The sequence below is a fragment of the Dysidea avara genome, chromosome 2 (assembly GCF_963678975.1).
Source record: "Dysidea avara chromosome 2, odDysAvar1.4, whole genome shotgun sequence".
Lineage (NCBI taxonomy): Eukaryota > Metazoa > Porifera > Demospongiae > Dictyoceratida > Dysideidae > Dysidea > Dysidea avara.
The window spans coordinates 38796181-38818651 of NC_089273.1; the positions used below are offsets into that span (position 1 = coordinate 38796181).

At 37.1% G+C, this 22471-nt stretch overlaps 1 protein-coding gene and 2 long non-coding RNA genes across 3 annotated transcripts; 2 read left to right on the top strand and 1 right to left on the bottom strand.

The window, feature by feature from the left end:
* The first annotated feature begins 1284 nt into the window (after positions 1 to 1284).
* Positions 1285 to 2218, top strand: LOC136244940 (uncharacterized). Its single transcript, XR_010695665.1, has 3 exons — positions 1285 to 1418; positions 1578 to 1662; positions 2022 to 2218. It is a non-coding gene; the product is annotated as an uncharacterized lncRNA (long non-coding RNA).
* A 4831-nt stretch (positions 2219 to 7049) lies between these two features.
* Positions 7050 to 8915, top strand: LOC136248075 (uncharacterized). Its single transcript, XM_066039890.1, has one exon. The coding sequence runs from the start codon at positions 7050 to 7052 to the stop codon at positions 8913 to 8915; it is 1866 nt and encodes a 621-aa protein (XP_065895962.1).
* A 658-nt stretch (positions 8916 to 9573) lies between these two features.
* Positions 9574 to 10856, bottom strand: LOC136247282 (uncharacterized). Its single transcript, XR_010697315.1, has 2 exons — positions 10551 to 10856; positions 9574 to 9734 (listed from the first exon to the last, which is right to left on the bottom strand). It is a non-coding gene; the product is annotated as an uncharacterized lncRNA (long non-coding RNA).
* Between the last annotated feature and the right edge of the window lie 11615 nt (positions 10857 to 22471).

A 22471-nucleotide genomic window follows, 5' to 3' on the forward strand; every position in this document is an offset into this window, starting at 1 on the left:
ATTTTTGCACAAAACGCGTTATACGAGATTCGCTCTCGAAATTTAGTCGATCATACACCAGTAAAACAACAGTATAACTCTTACCATAATAAGAAATCCTTTTCGTCTCCACTCCTAGAAGGCTTATCTGCCCTTTCTCTTCGTTCTTCTTGTGCCAGATGAATCTATACCGATCAAAGGTAAGGTGTTGATTATTGCAATCAGTGCTGACGGCTCGCGCATTTTGTATTGAATTTACTCCGGTTTCCAATCCCGGGTAAGGTATAGCTATCATAGATATTAGAGTTTCTGTAGGCTCTAATATCTATGGGTATATTATCTATGGTCTGACTGACTGTTCTATTAAAGTATGTTTTGTTAGTATTTTTGAAAGGGGAATCGAAAGCCACAATGCGTTACACGAATAAGAACCACGTGCAGAATAAGAATAGGTCGTGCATTACCGCTCAAATTTCGCTTCACTGCTTCGGGACTCGTATTTCGTGGAGGGCAGTGCGTTTTGATCAAGACATTGAGCTACTACTGACTGGGAAGCTGATAGTGGAGGTTTCATTGGGGGGACCAGTTGCAGCAGGGCGGACCATCTGCAGCAACTTTACATGGTCCGGCCGGACTACTTGAGGCGCGGTAGTTGGTCCGGCCGGACCACTTGCGGCGGGGGACCACCTGCAGCGTGACAGGCTCTAGCATAAATTTCTGCGATTTGCAAAGACTTGTGAATAGAGGTTGTGCAGGGGGCGTAGCAGCATCACGTTTATTTATTATTAATTAGCAAAGCCCACCAGGGGCAACACGCTAATGTGCATTACAAATCACAAATTGTTTAGCTTATCTATAATGTTCTTAAAAGTGTCAAGGTTAATTGTGTTGATGTTGTCAATTTTCAAGTTATTCCAATCAATAATTGTTCTTGGCAGAAAAGAATACTTATATAAATCAATTCTGGATTGCAGCTGTGCAAATTTGAGGGGATTATTGGCACGAGTATATGATACAGGGGTTGGCTGGGGTAAACAATGGTTTGGTAGCACCAGTAAGTTTCTTACAATCTTGAATAATAATATAAGTCTAGCATTTCTTCTCCTACTTTTTAAACTTGGCCATTGAAGGTAATTAAGCATATCTGTAATACTGTGTTGTTGACTGGATCTGTGCCATGGTTTATTAAGAACAAATCTTGCAGCTCGGTGTTGGATCATTTCTAATTTGCTAACTGTTGTTTGGTGATAAGGATCCCAGATTATAATCTATTGTTTACCTTTAATTTGTTACTTAAAAATGGATATTTATGCCTGGTGGCATGCACTAAAGGAGTGTTGAGCAGACAATTACAATCAGATGAGCTCAAGAAGTACATTGTAATGATTGCTCAAACAGAGGAAGACCTGGAGAATGCTGATACAATAACATTGAGGGAGGTAGGAAAGAGATATAATAACTGTAGAGAAAGTAATGTTTCAGTTTGCAAATTAATGTAAACCTACATGGCTGTAACTTATAGCAATATTAGACATGCTATACTCTAAGACTGATGTGCATAGCAATTAATTGTGCAATATTTTTTTTTAAAACTGCAGTTTGCTGAATCTTTGCTATTGAATGAGGCATGCACATTGCCTAATGAGATGAAGTAGGAAAACATAACATGGCAAAGATTTTATGGTGAGTTTATGAGTTCTAATGAATAATTCAGTAATGAATGTATATTATCTAGCATTGTTTAATTGTTATAAGTGTGTTGTATAGCTACTCACTACTTACTGTCATGCTTGTGGATGGGAAGATGCCTAATGAGATGAAGTAGGAAAACCTAACATGGCAAAGATTTTATGGTGAGTTCTGTTATGAGTTCTAATGAATAATTCAGTAATGAATGTATATTATCTAGCATTGTTTAATTGTTATAAGTGTGTTGTATAGCTACTCACTACTTACTGTTATGCTTGTGGATGGGAAGACAATGTGTTTAGCTACTCTTATCTGAATGTACTCTTTAACATCCACATTAATTTTTGCTGTAGGTCCAGTGTGATGAATGTGAGTGGTGCAAGGTACTATTTACAGTATGTATAATCAAGAAAAGTGTACGTAAACAAGAAATTGGATCCTCAAAAGAAGAGTGTACATATAGTATATCAAAATGCAAATACAGTGAGGAGCCATGCATGGCATGTTGCACAACTGATGACACTTACAAAGTTCATTTTTCAAGTTATTAGCTTTGCACAAGCAGTATATGTATAATTCAGTTAGAACCTTCTAACTACCATGCACATTGTAATTGCTCTCCTCGCTTATTTACCTAATTGTGTTGTACATTGTCATGCAGTTATCCACATTTATAATTGAGTATGAGACCATCTGCATGTTTCTGATAGCTATAAAGTAGCATACATACACAGTACCATTCATGTGAAGTTCTGCAGACAAAGTGAGATCATGTACATAAGATTTAGGTACATCAGTGTAGGACTATATAGTGGGAAATGCATGGGCATGGCAAGGATAAAATGCATGTGTGTGCTGATGAATAAATCTACATAGTTATAGCTCAGTAGTAAGCAGATTATTATGTTGTGTTCTAAGTTTACTCAGCTAGAAATGCTTGTAAAGACAGCCCATTATAGCTAGGTGATGGTAAGGCTAGAAGACACTGAGAAAAGGCATAATACGCATATGGTACGTACCATACGCGTATGTCCATACCGTACGCGTATGGTACGGAAAATCGTACCGTACGCGTATGGTATGTTATACGCGTACGGTACAAAATACGCATATGGTATAGAACATTATTATTCTTAACTCATGTTTACTTCATTGCCATTTAAACTGCATATGTTACTAGTATCATCATTAGCTTCAGTGGTACGAAGAACTTCAACAGAGGATCCATCTTAAAAGTTTATTTGAAGCACCAGACTGTTCACTACATATATATATATATATACTGAAAATATTGGTTTGGGCAGCAAAGAGCATGCACAGCAGTCTTAACTTAGCCCAGCTATGCATGTACATAGCCACATAGTATGCACTTCTCCAATCTTTTTAGTAGCTATACCCAGACTTTCAGTGGCATCAAGCCATCAATGATATGCTTTGAGAATACTTTAATAAAAGACAAACACAATTGATTCTTCTGTACACTGTTTGTGGCTGAACTGCATTACTGGTTACCAGCCATTTATACCCATCTAAACCTATCTTTCTTCATTGTACAAGCTGATGGCAAGAACTAGATGATTATACATGTCTGGATACATACACTAGAGGGAACAGACCAATCAGTCCATTCACGGAGGATTCAGCAGTGCAAGCAATGTTACTCTTACTCTCTAAGCAGCAATACAAATCTTTGGCACATTCCACAATTTTCATTTTATCCTTATATCTCCTTTTCTTTGTCTTTAAGCCCTGGATGTTGCTTATAGAATACTCAAATGCCACTGTACTTCACTATGAACATTTTTACTCCAAATGGCATCCGCACATGCGTATGAGAGTTACTGATATGTAAATGTGATACTGCCACGCCCCCTGCATAACCTCTATCAACGTTGAAACCGGGTCACTACTGCTGACCCGGATGACCCACTGACCCGGATAGCAATCCGGGTCAGACCCGGATTTGACCCGGATGTGACCCGGATTGACCCAGATGTGACCCGGATTAATTAAAGCCGAGACGTGTTTCGGCTAGTCTCGAGCGAGCGAACGAGTCTACATTTTGAGCGTTCGATTCGTGTTGTGCAACTTCAGCCTATCTGTAGGTTGAAGACCAAAACAAAAAAAAAAAAAAAAAGGTCTTCACCTACTGACAATAGCTACCCTCGCGTATGTTGGTAATGCGATAAGTGGGCGTGGCTCACGAAAGAGCTACGCGATAGCGTTTAGAAGTTTCCACGTCGTCAAACGAACAATTTCGTTTCTCACGTGATCCAATCCGGGTCAGACCCGGATAAATTGTAAACCGGGTCAGACCCGGATAAATTGTAAACCGGGTCAGACCCGGATGACCCGGAGAAAATGTGACCCGGATGATCCGACCCGGTTTCAACGCTGACATCTATATGTATGAATACTGAAGTTTAGGGGAGTCTCTTCTCACTCGAAAATATAAATCTGCTAGCAGAAAATTTTTGTGAGTTGCACTTTTATTTGCAAAAATTTGGACCTTGTACAGATAACCCGCTATATGGCATTTTACACAGTATTGAGGTTTTCACCAGTGTTGGAATCCATGTGATGCCGTGCGTGAGTATGTAGCAGATAGCGTGATGGTAAACTCAGTCCTTTGCCATGATGCTAACTAACACGCCTGTAGCTATTGGTCATGTAGCTATTGGTTAGCATGATGGCAATGGGCTGAGTTTGTTATCATACTTTGCCAAAGGATTCGGAGGTTGAACATGATGTGTTCTTTCAGGTTCTGGTGGGATGGCATATAAGAGACTGACTGAGAGGCTTATAGTATCAACAGGGGAGGAGCATTATTCATTGGTGATGTGTTGGCTACATTGCCATTTATCTGCAGAAATAAAGGTATGCTGTACGTATGCATGTGTTTGTGCATGCATGCGTGTTCATATATTGTACTTTGTGTGGGAGGATCAAAGCGATGCCGTGTATCATATTTTCCATACAGTACTAATCAACTGCATAACTGTACTGTATGAGTCATACAGTTATGCAGCTAGTTGAGCAAATACAGTACAGTTATGCGCTTAATTGGCAAATACAGCACACTTGGGCAAATACAGTACAGCTATGTGGAGAATTTATTTAAGGAATATTATGTAAAAAACGCACTGTAAATCGCTAAAACCAGCCAAACTAATCCTACGAGTTCATTCTACAGCTAAAAATAGACTGTATAAACACTTACTGATCATCTGATCACAAAGCTTTTTAAACATGACTCCACTAAGGCCATACCTATTGGATTTTATGTTGCACGGGCCCGACCGACTCTTTTTTCATGACCTGAAATGATAATGATAATCACGTGATATAGAATCACGTGTGCCAAGATGGTCAATCTCGTATGTATTGTATTAATGCTTCACAGTGACCAGCACTGAAGGTCTGCAGCAACATGTGCTGTAGCCTTATGTGCTAGTGAAAATCAGCTATTGGGATAACCAGGCTCCTCTAGGGATTAAACCCTTCAAAAGGTTGAGCTTTAATGGTGAAGATACTCCAAACGAAATAGTTCTTATATTCAAGAGGTGATTCATTGTACAGCAATACATTATGGTGCTGCAGAACACCCTATATGTTTCATTAACGTTTTTTGTAGTTGTTGCTCTTTTTGTATGGTTCATAATACTTCATATCAAACAATTAAGCGACTTTTAATAAAAAAAATTTTATTGACAAGATACACGCGTCTACACTGGAAGCAGGTTTTCAAGGCTCTGTTAGGCCACTCCAATTGGTAATTATGTTTCTGGTCCACCGCCCGCATCAAGTTTTGCAAAATGGTTAATTTCAGAAATACAACAACACGCATGCGCATATATCACGTGATTACGTGGCATGGCTTCTTTCTTCGTGAATTGTATCCGTTTCAATCATCTCTATTTCGTTTTATCATTGTTTCTCTGTAGTTGGTAAGTATTTATAGTACAGGTATTTGTACATGTTATATGTTGTAGCTATAAAACACTGTTGTTGCTTTTTCTAGTTCAATGACTTTGGTGAATTGTACAGTTATAAACCGGGGTACCAGCAGAATCATTCTGCCTTGGACCGTAATGCCTTTAGAACCTCCAGGGTATACCGTTTTGGGGTTTTACGAAGATAAGCTGCAAGCAGAAGTGATAATGAAGTGTGATGAAGGACCAAGTGGAAGCCAAGAACAAATAATTACACTTGCTAGTGTTTTCATTGGAAAGTCCAAAGAGTTCATGGATTTAATAGAGGTATCAGTAAACTTGGATAGGGCTGTACAAATGTTTGGTGCGTATCTGAAGTATTGTGTGATGTTGGCACCATCCACACCAGTGCCAGCTAAGAATGCATTTGCAATAATGATGCACAGTCAAAGGCTATTGCAGCAAAAATCAAAATTGCCTAATAAAAAGCCACGTCACACTAAAAAGGATGAACTATTCAATGACCTTGTTGATTACTTAGACCACAACAATCTCTATTTTACCTCTGAGGCTAATACGTTAGGTGTTAACTTAGTAAGAACAATGTGTGATCTTTTGTGGTACATTGACGGACACCATGACACAATAAAGTTGCAACAGTGTCCCATTCCAGAAGTTTTTTCCAAATTTATTGGTTACAATATACCAGAAAAATCAAAACATAGAAAAAGAACAATAACAAATATGTCATCAGATTATTTAAAACCACTTGTTAGTTCTTTATTTTCAATACTGCAAGCAAGTTACTGGAAAAAAGAGCTGTGGAAAAAGTTTCATCATGATGTTGAAGAGCTTACTGGGTCCATGCATCAGTATACTGACTACCTTGAAAAGCAGAATAAAAAAGCTGCTTTGAGGCATTCATCAAATGTACCTGTAAGAATAATGGGAGATGCAGTTTCAGTTAAATACATCAAATCTACTACGTTATTATTTCCATTGTTAAAAAACCTTGATACCAAACTTTGTACCATGGGAGATTATGAGTATTTGTTTCTAAACGACATCCTTGACACAGATTCAAAAAAGAGGTATGATTATTTGCAATTGTTAGGCAATAATGGCCTTCATTATCCAATTGTAATGTGTACATATTCACCTGGAAACAATAAGGGAAACCTACATTTTATTTGGCGAGTACCAAATGCAGAAAAAACAGAAGACGCCTTTGGCAGTAGTCAACCAGTCATTGAGTCCATTCGACCAAATTTTCCAGTGTTTCACACCCGAGCTATGCGAAAAGAGTTGTACTCAAAGTTTGGCAGAGTTGCCCCTTCTGTGAAACCATCAGTACTTAGACATTTTTATCATGAATTAACGGGCGACTCTTCAGCAGCCAATTGCCTCAATGAAGCAGAGGTAGATGCTAGAGTAACGGAATTACTTTTTATGGAGCCTGATGATCCTAAAACTATTGTTGACTTACGTGAAGTTAAACATCCTGAGCAAAAGACAAAATATGAATATTTTTGGAAAGAAGCTAAAAGGTTTTTAGATGAAGGGATAGGTGCTGCAGTTGATGATCGCAGACACTTGCAAATTACTCATTTGTCAACTGCTATATCCATACGAGATTTCAAAGAACAAGTACAAGCTAGATGCCCAGAAGGGACTGCAGTACCATGCGAAGAGTGGTTACGTTTACAATTTTGGCCTAAAAACCCCAAATATAAGACTGCAATGCATTATACAGGTCAGCTGAAAGTTCGCTTTATGATACAAGCAAGGCAATTTAGGAAAACCCATCCAGATGAGCATTATGCAGCCGCACTGTTCAGATATTTTCGTGAATTTGCCATTAAATTTAAATCAATTACTACAATGGCATGCTTAGATGATAAACGCAAAATAAAAATAGGGGAACCTGGGTTTCCAGTCGCAGCAGCCGAAAGGGGGAGAAGAGTACTTGTCAAAGTAGGAGCAAGCTTTGAAGTAGGTGACCACGATTTTACGAAATTTGGTATTATACCAAGTGTGGTTCTCATCAATAATATACCTGATGAGTTTTCTGGTTCTTGGTACCGAGGACAAGTTAATGTATCACTGAAAGAATGTGCATTTGAGCCTTCCTCTCCTATGCGTCATGCAACAGAACTATCGTGCATTTTGGATAGTCAAGTAGAAAACAAACATATTTTACTAGTGTATATGGATGGTGGGCCAGATCATCGAGTAACTTATTTATCAGTGCAGGTAGCTCTAATTTCATTATTTTTAAAGTTTGACTTAGACTTTGTTTGTGCTGCTCGCACTGCTCCATGCCATTCTTGGCGAAATCCAGTGGAGCGTATTATGTCCACTCTTAACTTGGGTTTACAATGTGTAGGATTCATGAGAGAGAAATTGGATGACCATTTTGAGGATGAAGTCAAAAAGTGTAATAATCTAAAACAGTTACGAGATACAGCTAAAAAAATACCAGGTTTTTCCAAAGATGTGAGTGATAGTATTTCACATACCAGAGTTCTTTTAACACAAATTATGGAAAGACTACAGCTAAAAGATGAAAAAATAAAAGTTGTTAGTGCAGCAAGTGATGATGAAATTGAATTAATGTGGTCATATTTACATACTATTGATGACAGTTTGTCATCTGGCGTAACATTGCAGAAAGAAGCCTTGGACAAAAAGCCTCAACTTAAAGCATTTATAGACCACTGCTGCAGGACACGGAAGTATATGTTTCAAATTAAAAAATGTGGATCCATTTCATGCTGTATTTGCAAGCCTCCAAAATTGCCCACAGAAATATTTCAATCTATCAACTTCATACCAGACCCAGTACCTGGAGAAGAAGGTCACTATAGGTGCTTTTCTGATGTATATGGAACAGATACTAGTGAGGAACATTGCCCTAGCTTGAAAAAGCCGAATAAACGTAGGAAAACATTGCCATTTGCATCAAACTTAACTCATGTAAGGAATGTTGATATGATGCTGCAGTGTGAGGAATGTGACAGCTGGAGATTGCTCTATTCTCAACATAAGCTTAAAAGAGCCCAACGTTTACAGCTTGAAAGAGCTTTAAAAGATTACACTTTTACATGTGGTGCATCAATGAGTGATCTCGAGTTACCAGAGGGACTTAATGTTTATGCAAGAGATATAGCTTGTGGTGAACCAATTGAAAAATTGTATTATGCTGCAAAGTATCCACCAATTTGTGTATACTGTGCAAAAGATATTGAATGGAATGAAAAGGAATATTATCCCCAATGTGCTGACTGTAAACAACCCAAAATTCAAAAATCATGATGTACTCATACTGTACTGTGGTATCCTACGAGTTATTATTAAGTTTTGTATCTATGAAGTCACTTACACCTGTACCTAATATTTTACACAACATTATAATGGTGAAATGTTTATTGTAGTATACAATAGCTACTTCTTCATACTTTTGTTGCTTTGTTGCTGAATTCCGCCCGCCCGCATCTAAAATTTAACCTTAAGGGACCAGAAACATAAATACCAATTGGAGTGGCCTTATGGAGCGCCAGATAACTTTTTAACCTTTTCCAGGTTCTAGCAGGAATGGCCAGCATGACATCTACTTTCACGTAAAATGTAACAGCTTAATACGGCCTTCTTCATGGTACAAAGTAGGGGGTTTAACATTACACATAGAACCATTGGCAATGAAAATATTTGCTCACCCCAACAATCCAGGCGCGAACTTTTTAACGATTCCAGGTTATACCAGGCTAGAGCTATCCTTTCTTGAATACTTCAGCTAGCTATACCGTTCGTGATGAACGTTTTACAAGGTACAAATAATTTTATAAAAATCACCATCTCAATCCAATAGTCGCATACCCCGGCTGAGCACTGATTATTAGTGACGCGCTCGCTATATTGCGTGGGCGAGTTGCAATGGAGAAGCATTCCGTTCTTGAATGTTTAATTCATCAACTTTTCAATGGTCAATAGTCCTTGTACATCATGCTAATAACTGTTTTGATCACGTGATACATCTTTGTATTTTGTACATGTAATCAAATAAATATTTTTAAAAAATGGTCATTATAAAAATTTCAAGTTAGTTGTTTGCATGCAGTTCTCCAACATATAAACCTGTGGAAAAAACAGTCACATTTAAATTAGTGAATTTAAAAATCTTTATCACGCACACACTACACACACACACACTACACACACACACACACACACTACACACACACTCACACTACACACTACACTACACACACACACACACACACACACACACACACACAAACACACACACACTTCAATGCATATTCACATAAAAATAAAACACTACAAGGTATGGTAATGGTTGTTTACATTGGTTAATTTTGTGGTGCGCCACATATAGCAACAAGGGAAATGTGTATCTGTGATCAAGAATTTAATTTAGATTGAAATAATATCATAATTAGATGGTCACACTATCTTTGTCAACTAGAGATGAACTGGCTTTTGGTAAAAGCGAGTGGTAGCCAATGCCTTGGGACTATTGTATGCTATGTGAGAAATCCAATCAGAAATACACAAATATATTAGAAACCAAATCCTAAATCCAAAATCATGTAAAAATAATGGAGAAAGTAGACAATGATCGATCATGAATAACTAGAACAAGATGTAGATCAACAACTGTACAGGTAGTTACTAGTTAGCAATCTCACTAAATGCTTTTAAAGATACATAAAGATTGGGAGTCTCGTACACACCATTTGGGTGCTTTGCGTGGGCATTGGCAATCCCTCTTGTACACCATTTCTGTGTTTTGCGTGGGAGTTGGCTACCCCTCGGGAAAAATAAAATAATGAAAGACTATACAGAAGCTGATCTGTACAGAAGATGAGCTGTACAGAAGATGAGCCCTGCACAGCTACGTGGGCTTCTTTTTACAAAGCATACACTCACCTTATTTGCACATTGCCCAATCGTCATCATGGACGCTTCCACCTCCCACCGTGCACTAAAGTAATAGAAACAAACATCATTAAATAATATAAGCATTAATATTATTATAGCATAACACAGCAGCACAATATTACAGCATGATAAACAAACCAAAGTATTTATACAGAAAACTGTCATAGACATTTAATCGTCTTTGAGCAAGGCCATTTTAACGAAGGCGCAAATTGGGCGTGGGCGGACAATTCATTACATTATTTTCGCCGTTTATACCTATCACTGGCAAACTAATGCATATACAATATCAAAGAACGTATATATTTAAACAGTTGTATGATACTTATAGACTGTTTTTTCACTGTCAACCACTTCTTGTGCGTGGGCGGCCCACCACCCGTCCCCTCCGCACCCTCCCACCCACCCACCGCCTATATGATATATGTGCTAAACAGGTGAGCATATAAAAGTTGCTAAAATTAACAGGTTTTTTTAGAATCAGTTTTATTTTTAAAATTCTAATTGAACAAACAGTACATTTTCATACTGCAGCTGAATGACATTAAAATACACTGAATTGTCTGATATGTTAATTTTCTATTATGTACTAATTATTATTATCATTGTCAAATTGACCTACCTACCCAAATTTTCTGAGGTTTTGCCCGCGCAACATAAGATCCAGTAGGTATGGCCTAAGACAGCACAATTGATCACGTACGTGACATTGTAAATCGCTAAAACTAGCCAAACTAATCCTATTAGTTCATTCTATGACTAGAAATAGATTAGTTAAATACTTACTGATATCCTGATCACCAAAAATTGCAGCGGTTTGAGTACTAGAGAAAATCGATCCGAGCCAGACGACCAGGAAGTCCAATAAATCAGTTAAAGCACCACCTATGCTTGTGTGTATGAAAACTACAGCACTAGGGGGGTGTCTTGAGGCAAATACAACACTTGGCTTTGCCTCGAGCTGTATTAGCCTCTCAACACGCCCCCTCGTGCTGTATTTTCCATACATATGCGCGGTGGTGCTTTAACTATATTATATTGTGGAGTTGTGCATTAAAATCAGTTAGTACATGATGTACCATAGGCTCTTAAGGCACTACTGGATATTCAACAATGTGACCTACAGCTATCATGTTGATGGGATGGGAGGACAAGATAGATAATGGTGGAAAACCTTTAGGAAAGAGTGCTCAGAGATCTCTTGAAGAAGTGTGTAAGACAGCTAAAGGACTGCACAAGCATTTTAAGGTAAAGAAATTAGTGTATAACTAATGATAGTATTCTTACTATTAACCCTGTATATGTATTTATGTACACATCAGTACAATGTATTGTAACTCTGAACAACTTCAATAGTGACAATAGTGTGTGCGTGTTGTATTAGAGTATTTGTACAGGCTCAGCAGTAGAAAGAATGGGAGTGCTGATCCAAACATATTTACTAGTCATAGTGTTGCCGAATTTTTAAGAAAAAGGCTAGTGAGTGAACCGGAATACAGGAATAGAATCTTGAGTCAAGAAATATAACCCTAATATTCTAATAGATTTATAGGAATATTAGACTGTCTTTCTGCATTCTTATAGGATGCTGAAGAACAGCATGAAGAAGTATTGGAGTTGATCACATTGTTTGAGATGGATGTTGCTGAACTACAACAAGTTGTTAATAAGGCTTCTAATTTGGTCAGTGACACTCAGGCCTTACCAGGGACTAATAAAGGAAGGAGCTTTGCTATTGATGAGTGGACCATGTACGACAATGTGTGTGTGTGTGTGTGTGTGTGTGTGTGTGTGTGTGTGTGTGTGTGTGTGTGTGTGTGTGTGTGTGTGTGTGTGTGTGTGTGTGTGTGTGTGTGTGCATGTGTGTGTGTGTGTGTGTGTGTGTGTGTGTATTCTTTGCAGTGTTGTAAATCAAGTTGAATCATATACTGTATATATTGTTAATATGAAATAACAAGCTACATTGTACATGTATAAACTCACCACAGTGAGTAACCTGTCTTAGAGCTACTAATATAGAAATTGACCCCTTCATTTTTGAATTCCCTAATTTTGAATTGCTTACATTTTTATACATCCAACTGCATATCTAGACCACTTTAAGCTTAAAGTGACTGACTACTTACTGCAACCTACAGAATTCTGAAATTACTGAATGAAATTTTAAAGTTTTGTACATATCACAGTTGGTCTTGTAAAAATTGCTATGTTTGTTGACTTTGTGGTTGTACACTTGTTCATTTCTTAGTCACTGCAACAACTAACTCAACAACAGCCGCTGATGCAAACCATACAGGACTCAGCTCATGGAATACTCTCCCTAGAGTCTTACTTTGATGGGAAATGTATCAGAGAATCACTAGCACTCATAAAATGCAGTTACCAGTAGGCAAGTGTAGCACTTAACCATAGCTATGTATTTTGTATACTAGTTAAAGTACCACCGCGTGTACGATATGGAAATAAAAGCATGAGGGCGTGGGTAAGTGACTAATATAGCATGAGGCGAAGCCGAGTGCTGTATTAGGCTTGAGACCATGCCCGAGTGCTTTTATTGTCATTATTGTACAAGCGTAGCGGTGCTTTAACTGGTTTAAAGTGCTGTCTTGTCCTCTTGCTTGGAGCGTGAATTTGAACTACATTGGTTTTCAGCCATCAGACAATCTGTAAGTGTCTATGTAGTACAGTTGTGGTAGTAAGTATCCCCTTGGCTACTTTTGGTGATTAGAAATGTTATGCACATAATATTGTTTTTGTATTTATTTTCCAATCAATGCATAACTGTTCTTTATTTTTCATAACCGTACTTTATTGAGATGCAAATGGAAAATATAGCACACTTGAATGTGTTATGGAAAATAAAGCACTCTTTTCGCTGTGATCTTGCCAATGCAAAGTACTTAGGCCTTGACTCTAGGCCTTCCAAAAAATTGTTCATATTCATATTATTGTCATTGAAGTTCATTGTCAAAGCTTAGTCCTTATATATCCTCCCATACAACAATTGATTGTGGGTTTTACTTATCACATCCAATTATTGACTATGGCTATGCATTATAAATTCACAGTACTGTTATGTGAAGACTATATTTAGTATTTAGAAGAAAGTTTGTATCCAAATTGTTTGAAATAAGTCTTCATCAAACATGGTAACTTTGTAATGAAACTAAATGTTAAATAGTTGGGATACATCTTTAAAAATGGCAAGCAATAATCGGCACAATATCAAGAGTCAAGCGGCCAAGAAACTATGAAGTGCACACTCAAATATATAGTATCCCAACCTATTACAGCTCCATTTTGGTCCATGGTGTGCTCTACCAGAAACCTGATGGTTAGAAGGTTAATAGTAATGTTATGTATTTGGCATTTAAATCAACAAGATTCTAGTGTTATCAAATGGTACAGTAGTACTGTTTAAGTAGGGATCCAGGTGAAACTTTTGCACACTAGCCAAAATTCTTCCTTCAAAAAATCATCCCAGAGACATTTTACATGACGAAAATCACCTTTGCGGAATAGTAATAGTCCATAGTATATACTATTAAATATAACGAAACACTTACAGATGGCCAGATATAGAATTCTTTGAAAATTGCCAAAGCTCGAATTTTAGTCTCACTGCTTGACCACAGTCGCAAGGCTAGAGGTCAAACGAAGCAGCACATGGTTACCATTATATGCCACAACAACAAACTCACCAGTGGATGTGCCTTTTGAGGTTCCGACAAGTGTAGACCCTCTGCGCCTTGTGTTTTCTTTTATATTCAGTCAGGCTGCTTGTCTTCTTCTTCAACCAACAAAACCATACCGAGGTGTTAATTTTTAGTATCAACGTTTTCTTTCAGCAGCATATTTAGATGCCACAGAATTATTTCAGAGTTGGATTTCAGTCCTGGCGCTACTATGAGAGGTACACTTGCTAGTAGGCCTGAGCCTATTGTGCTCAAAATTTTACCTATTATTCTTTCCAGAATTTCCCAATAAATTCTCCTATTATTCTTTTTATTATTCTTGTATCCAGCCTATTATTCCATAATTATTCTCATTCAGTATATTATATGTCTGGCTAGTCGTTTAGTTTTCAAGATGCTGCTATAAGTAATTTTGTCCAAATTATTAATAGCCATATATGAAGCATTCCACCTTACACATCATTTTACTATCCATAATAGTTACAGCAGACTTAGAATAGCTTTCTACAGTAATAATTCAAGTGTATTTAATTATTAGTGTATTATAATAATAATATGCTGTAACTAGTGTATAGCTATGTACTAAGTTAAGTAGATAATAATGCTCAAAGACTTGAAGAAGATACACTGGTATAAGATGTACAAGTTTCAGAATTGCAGATAATCACGCAGTTGAATCCCTGATGTTGGCTGCAGATTATAACATGAAATGATCTGACTGCTCTATTAGAGTATTTGAGCGTTCTATTAGAGTATATCGATCTTTTAGAGACTTTTCAGCTCCTTTCAGCCAGCACTGCTGTCAGCTTTATATAATTTGTAGTAGCTTAACACTTTCTTTTAGGTAATCAAGAACAGACACGCCCCCTAATTCCACCAATTATTTCTGTGGTTGTCCGATTATTCTAAAATTATTCCTGTAACCATCCTATAATTCCGGAATTATTCTCATGAAATTAGTGACCTATTATTCTCAAGATTATACTGGCATAATAGGCACAGGCATACTTGCTAGATATCTGCAACTTCACGATTGGGATCTGGTTTGTGATAGGTTTGCGACCACGCCCACCAAATAAAGATCTAGGTGGACTAATAGCGAAAGAGTACAGAGACCTCACCTCTTAACAATCTAGCTATTCTATTTACTTAACAATAAACAAGATCAACTCACTCCTTATTGGTCTAGCTAGCTACACATCCCTTGGCTGACTTGAGATATACTCTAAAGCAACAGTCACTTTAATACCACAGTCATATATGATAGAACAGTTAAAAGTTACATTATTCTGGTAGACATAGCTATTTTTTATAAGAAAAAGAAGCAATCACAATATAAAATTAGTATATTACATTCATAGTAGTATTGTTCTAAAGGAGACAGATGCCCCTCAGCAACAGCAAGGTTGAAAGCTGGAGGAACACAGTGACGCTTGGATGTAGAATGCGATCCCCTGATACACATGTTACTGAAGAGCGCAGCAAGGAGAACCCCAAATTACAGCTAAGCCTGCCCATAACCACAGAATATGGGGAACTCCACTTCTCACTGAGCAAATGGGCTAGATGTTTATAAGTAATGGTATCTTCCTTCCCCATACCTACAGATGTGGAAAGTACAAGTGAACTAATACAAGTTACATTGTAGCTAGCTGTGCCACAACCAAAAAAACTAAAAAAACCAGTATTGTAAAAAATTGTTAAATTAAAAATGAAGTAGGGATTAGGCAATAAAAAGTAGTGAAACAAGAGATGAATGATGGTATTACAGTATAGCTCAGTGGGAAAGTCCCTACTTTGGCACATTAGCTATTATTATTTTGTGTAATGCTAAAGTAGGGACTTTCCCACTGAGCTATGCTGTAACACCATCATTCATCTCTTGCGTCACTACTTTTTATTGCATAGATCCCTAATTCATTTTTAAATTAACAATTTTTTTAAAAATACTAGTTATTTCAGTTTGTAAGTCTTAATATTGTCTGGTACATAGTTGCTTTCCCTGCACTGTTGTGTATGCCACAAATACTATACAATTTCTTGGTTGGCTATGATCAATACCCACCCATCCAGTATACAAAATAAGAGTTGACCATTTGCCATTTTCTGAGCAAAGTAGGCTGCTGACCGACCAATGCAGCCATTGGTTGGCCATTTGTGCCAACCATATTTTTCGTACTTGTATTTATTATTATTAGCCTTTACAACATGTATTATGATAGTTATTATTGTTTCATCATTACCGTCCATTATCAACTCTGTTCAATCACTGCATAAAGTCTTTCTCCCATCTAAGAACCAACTTTATGCACATGCATAAACTAGGACATTGCAGCATGTGTTTAACTCAATTATCGATAGTGGTTTTCAATTTTATGTTGTGATGAAACATATGATGACACTACCGGTGATAGAAAAATAAAATATTCACATTATGATTATGACGGCTGTTTTGTGGTTAGAATTTCCAGCACTGTTGAATGGTGACAAAAAAAGTTCTGCCGACGGACAAGCCATTTGTGATAAGTTTTGATTTAATTCACAAGAAACTTTAGCAACAATAGCTAGGTAAATAGTTATAAGTGGTGCCACTTTACTTGACTCAAAACGTGGTGCTTTGTAACAATGTAAATATAACCTGTGTACAAAATGTACAATGATAGCTGCACAATTTCATGTATTTTGTGCAATAAATCAATTGTATTGATTTATTGCACAAAATAGAAATTATAGCTACTGCACACATAATTACGATACTGACAAATGCAATTGATTTTCAGTATAAAATATGTACATCAAATTTGTTTGAAAGTAGTTTCAGATTTGATCTCGGAGTGTTCCATTTCCTCCAAACCCTTAGAAGGCTTGTGCTTCACACTGTGCAGGGTGTGTTTCACACACACACGTACGCACGCATGCATGCACGCACGCACACACACATACACACATACACGAGTACACCTCTGTTTTAATTATACTAACCATACAGTTTTTCAAACGGCCAATCAAATTTACTTTTGACTGGCCATTCTGTCCAAGCAATACATTATGCTTATATTGCACTCTGCTCATTACACTTGTTTATTGTTATGCAGTATGTATCCAGGAGCCCATACGTGTTGCAACTTGTGGTTTTTATGGACTCCTGTTGTGACTATAACTATAGCAGGCTTTCAGATCTAACAGTGTTGCATTGCAGGTACAGAAAAGGTGGAAACGCCACAACTTAATAATGTACATACTAATTACATACTACCACTACTGCTACATGTCAACAGTACAAATGTTACATAGAAGACATGCAACTGTTATTACTATTCATGTTCACACTGTTTGTAATGTTTGAAGTTAATCCATGTTGACATCAACTGTGATGTATCGAATGCGATAAACTTCACCAGCACTGCCACGATATATGTCAAAGTACAATCCCTTGGTAAGATCAAGATTTTGTTGATAGTTTGCTATATATACAAATCCCTCATCGTGCTCAGTGTGGCAGGATCCCCATTTCTCACCTGGCTTGATTTGTATCTTAACCTCACTGGAGTAACCTTGTGGGGAATTTGGTGTAAGACCATAATTATCAGTTACTGCATTGTAAGTACATTTTTGACGTCACTTTCAGCCAAGTAACATGGACGGTGATCAACATAGTTACCTTTGTCAACTACTTGAAAGCCTATGAATCTTTCTCCATCACTAATTCCAAAATATGAATCATGATCACTAGCATCAGCCCACACTGTGTCCATAGCAATCGTCATAGTAACAGTTACACATTTGCTATCATCATCATTAGTTAGAACACCAGGAGGAACCAGTTGAACTTGTAAAACATGTTAGTTATAAATCCCAGCAAGTATTTCCAGGTAGTTAGGTTTGTAGGTATATGACCCATGAATAGTGGCATAGTTGCTCAATCATTTTGGACTCCTCACCTGGTGGTAAGGTAACAATGATTTGATGAGTTTTACCTAACAGAAGAAAAAAATGTTGAATTCATTATGCTGTTAGATGTAACATGCATATTGTATTTACATTAATTATGTTATATATTAATGTATGAACCATAAAGAATATCACTTACCTCAGTTTTAGCTTCTGCTGTTGCAGCAAAATAAGTTGCTGCCAGTATCAAAACGGTATTCAGTACAAGTGCCATCCTTTCTAGTTATCAAAAGCACAAGTTGTTCTTTGTGGTATCTTGATATTCCACTTAAAGTAGTTCATTAATACCTTAACTATTAAAGGTAAAGCTACTTGCGTTCTTTTATAGCTAGCTAGTGACCTTACAAAAAGCAATTACAAACCATGATGTGTACATTCACTGTTCATGTGCAAAATCTATCAACTACGAAAAGGTTACATGTGACTTGATACAGGACAGAACATGCTGTATCACACGTGACTATCAACCTTATATATTTTTGCATCATACTTGTACATGCCTAACATGCTTGATCAACCATTTGGGAATCATCAACTGGTGATATGGTAGTTCACCTAAAGATTATTTATCCATATCATACAGTAGTATTGTACCATATAGTAGGGACCATAAAGGAGTGGGCATGGTCAATGAAAAAACATCACCCGAAAACCAGTCTCACTTTCCCCTGATAACGATGAGACAGTATTGGTTCGGTAAAACTAAACCCAAACAAGCCTTCAAATCGACCCGAAAAGTTTTCAACCGGTTGCTACGGACTTTTAAAAAATTATTAAATGAAATTTTTGACTGACTTGACTGCCTGACTGACTGACTGCCTGACTGATGCCTTCAGACAAGTGTAACTTGATAACAGCTAAGGCTATAGACTTGATTTTTTCACTGTTTGACGTCACTTCAGCCCAAGAGGTGCCTTTTGGCATACTACAGTATGTACAATGCATTCTTCATGGACTTACCAGTGTCCTCCTTTGTGTCCCATTCATTTTTGCTGACAGCGAAAAATGTGGATTTGGCGGTAGCATGTGATGGCTTCCCTTCATAACAGAAAGTGTCCGTATTTTTCGTAGTGACTACTTCGATTACAGATGTGCTTTTCGAACAGTTCTTGATTCGTAATGCTACATAACAGGTTGAACATAGCTGACAATGAAGCATAATGAATACTTCACTTTTCAGACGATAATTGATAGCTGGGGCACACAGCGCTATTTCTTTCTATTGATACAATATGTGTGGGTTCACCAGTCATAATAATTTTTTTTGCAAAAAAAATTAACAAACAAGTACACAAAATTTGGAAATTTCAACTAGAGTAGGGACCATAACACATCGGAAAAAGTACTGAAACAAACTGGAGTAGTGCACGATATTTAATCACAGTAAAACAATGAGAAGTGTCATATCCCTACTGTGCTCAAGATACCATAATGGAAATGCACAGTGGGAATATAACACTTCTTGTTGTTTTACTGGAAATGCTTGGTTGATTGTGGTGGTGTGGCTTAAGTTAATAACCCAGCAATAAGCCAATATTTTAATGCATGCTACCACCCACATTATACATCTTTATAGGAATGTCCACATAGCAGAAATAATGCAAATTGAATGAGTATTTATTTGAATTACTCGCGTCCACATGTAATTTGCATTGAAGTAATTCGAATTGAAAGTAGTTTACACGAACCCACCTCTACAGGTGGTTTGAATGCAAATTGGCTGATGAATTGGGATAAATTTTGCTACATCATAATAATGCAATGCTAGTTACGTAGCATGTGAGGGCTTGACATGTTTGCCAGTGGCCTTGTAAATGACAGTGGTTAGAAATACAGAAGCACTTGGTGTGATAAAAGTGCAAGGACGTGTCTAAGCAGTGTTTCATCATTGTAGCTAGCTCTTAGAGTTTGAAAGAACCCCATACCATTTATGCACCATCAGAGGTCTTTCGTACTCTGCTCGTAGAAATCTTTACGGTACATTACAAACACAAGAATAAGCATTACTAAAAGCTATTCCTTTCATTCTATCATTAAACTCACTGTTGTTATTGTTATTAGCACTTTACAGTGACCAGCACTGAAAGTCTGACAGCAACATGTACTGTAGCCTTTGGATTACCTAACCTAACAAGAACTGGTAATTTTCTGTTTACCTCACTAATAAATTTAGTGATGCGCATTACACCATATTGCATGTGGACATGTTCTAGTCAGACTCATTACAGATGACATTTCCTTTTATACTGTTACTTCTGTCAATATTGTCTAACCAACAATAATCATGTTAGATTACTTGAATTACTTGTTTATCACTCAGTCTTACATATTATGCTGCTTCAGAAATTTGACTGGCACCAAAGTTCTGACCAAATATGGTTATGTGTGATACGTATGTTTGATAACTGGTTGTTTATGTGGTTGTGCTTTACTGTCACTAAATTAATCAGTTAATTCAACCAGATAAGGTTGTGTACTTACATTGATGAGATGTTTCTCTTTTAACTATAACTTGTTGGTCTCATGTTTACGTAGACCTGGACTATATACTTGTATATGTGTTGAACTGTTCCATAATGTCACAAAAGCAGGCTGTGCGACTCTCGAGCTTATTTAAGGCATACCCAGCCAACAATATACTAAACACCGATACTGATCTGACATACTGATATAATAAAGTGTAGCCATTAAGCTTGGAGGAAACTAAATATAGACTATTCTAGTTAGACAGTGGTTCAAAGTGCTAACAATCACGTATGGCCTCAGTTAACCCAGACAGTAAACTACTGAGAAAATTAATTGTAAACTTTGACAAGCCATAGGAAACACATGTAGCTAACATACAATACTTATCAACAATACAACAAATAATTACGTTGGAAGCAACCATTGGTAGGCTTGAGTCTATTATGCTTTTTTGGCATTTCCTCAATTTCCTGCCTATTATGCTTGATTTTATGCTTTTCAGAAATGCATTATGCTTTTATTTGTGTCTTTTCTTTGTGCAGAAAGTTCTTCATATGACAGGAGAAGTGTAACTTTAACTACAGCATACAAATAATAGCAATAGCTTGAAGTTGGGATGTGTTCCAGAGTTAGTAGGCATATTAGAGCAGAGGTCAGGGCATATCTATAGTATGCAAATAATTATGTATAAATATTATGCATGCTTTCTGATTGATCTTCTGAGTTGTAGCAATTGATATTAAAAGGACAGCAACTCATTTCCTGAATTCCTTTTGCATCTGGTTCCTAATTTGAATTCATGTGGACATGCCTTATATTTAACAATAGCTTGTAAAGATTGGCCTGTTGTTTCAAGTTGTGTTCCTGGTTCATTCATCCCATGGTTACATTTTGTAGGTCTCCACTTTTGATACTTTTGTATTATTATTAAATATTGTATCAATGTATCTTAGCCACATGTATATTTCTATAGCTTCTCATAGTGTAGCATTGTTTTCTATATAACAAAGAATATAATGTGGCTCAAATGTGGAAAGTATTTTGAGAATTCAGTTTATATCAGTATCATAAGTGTGTTTTGTCATCCCTGAACCATATGGTTACAAGGAGAAATTTTTTGAGGTGGGAGCTTCTTCTTGCATCGTGTAAATGTGGTAGTGGTAATAGCGAGTTCTCACTTGCTCCATAGCTTCAATCTACTTCTCTCAACTGTGGACTTCAGTCCATTCCTGTACAAAATCTTTTCTGGTGTTTCTTTGCTCTCTTCTCTGCTCAGTTACTCGTTCTCTGTTATGGCAGACTGGTTCACACATGATAACACTTTAAAAGTCTTCTACTTAAGTACTTAGCTTTCTCACTGACAATAAAACTGCTTCACATCTCTGCATTGTGTACGCTCACTGTAGCACTAATTTAGTTGCACACATGTTGCCAATCCTGTCACATCTTTGTGGCTCTTGATCCCTGTGACACTCAACCTAACAGGTATGAGATCAACCAGTTAACCTGGTTGCAAACACCTGATCATTAATTGTTACTGTGACATGTTGACTATAAATGGCTATGATGTACTGTGCGGATGGATGATTTGTGGCAGAGAAGCAGGTATATCCACAATACTAAGCGGATAATAAAACTGCGCCATAGACAATTGGCTGAAGTGTTTGCTCCATTTCTCTTGAACAACACTTGTTTCCTTCCACTGTCACTTACTGATGTTTGCATGTCTGTTGTAATTGTGTGTAACCATGTAGTGTTGTATGTAGTAGATTAGCGGATAAATAAAAACTTAGCCTT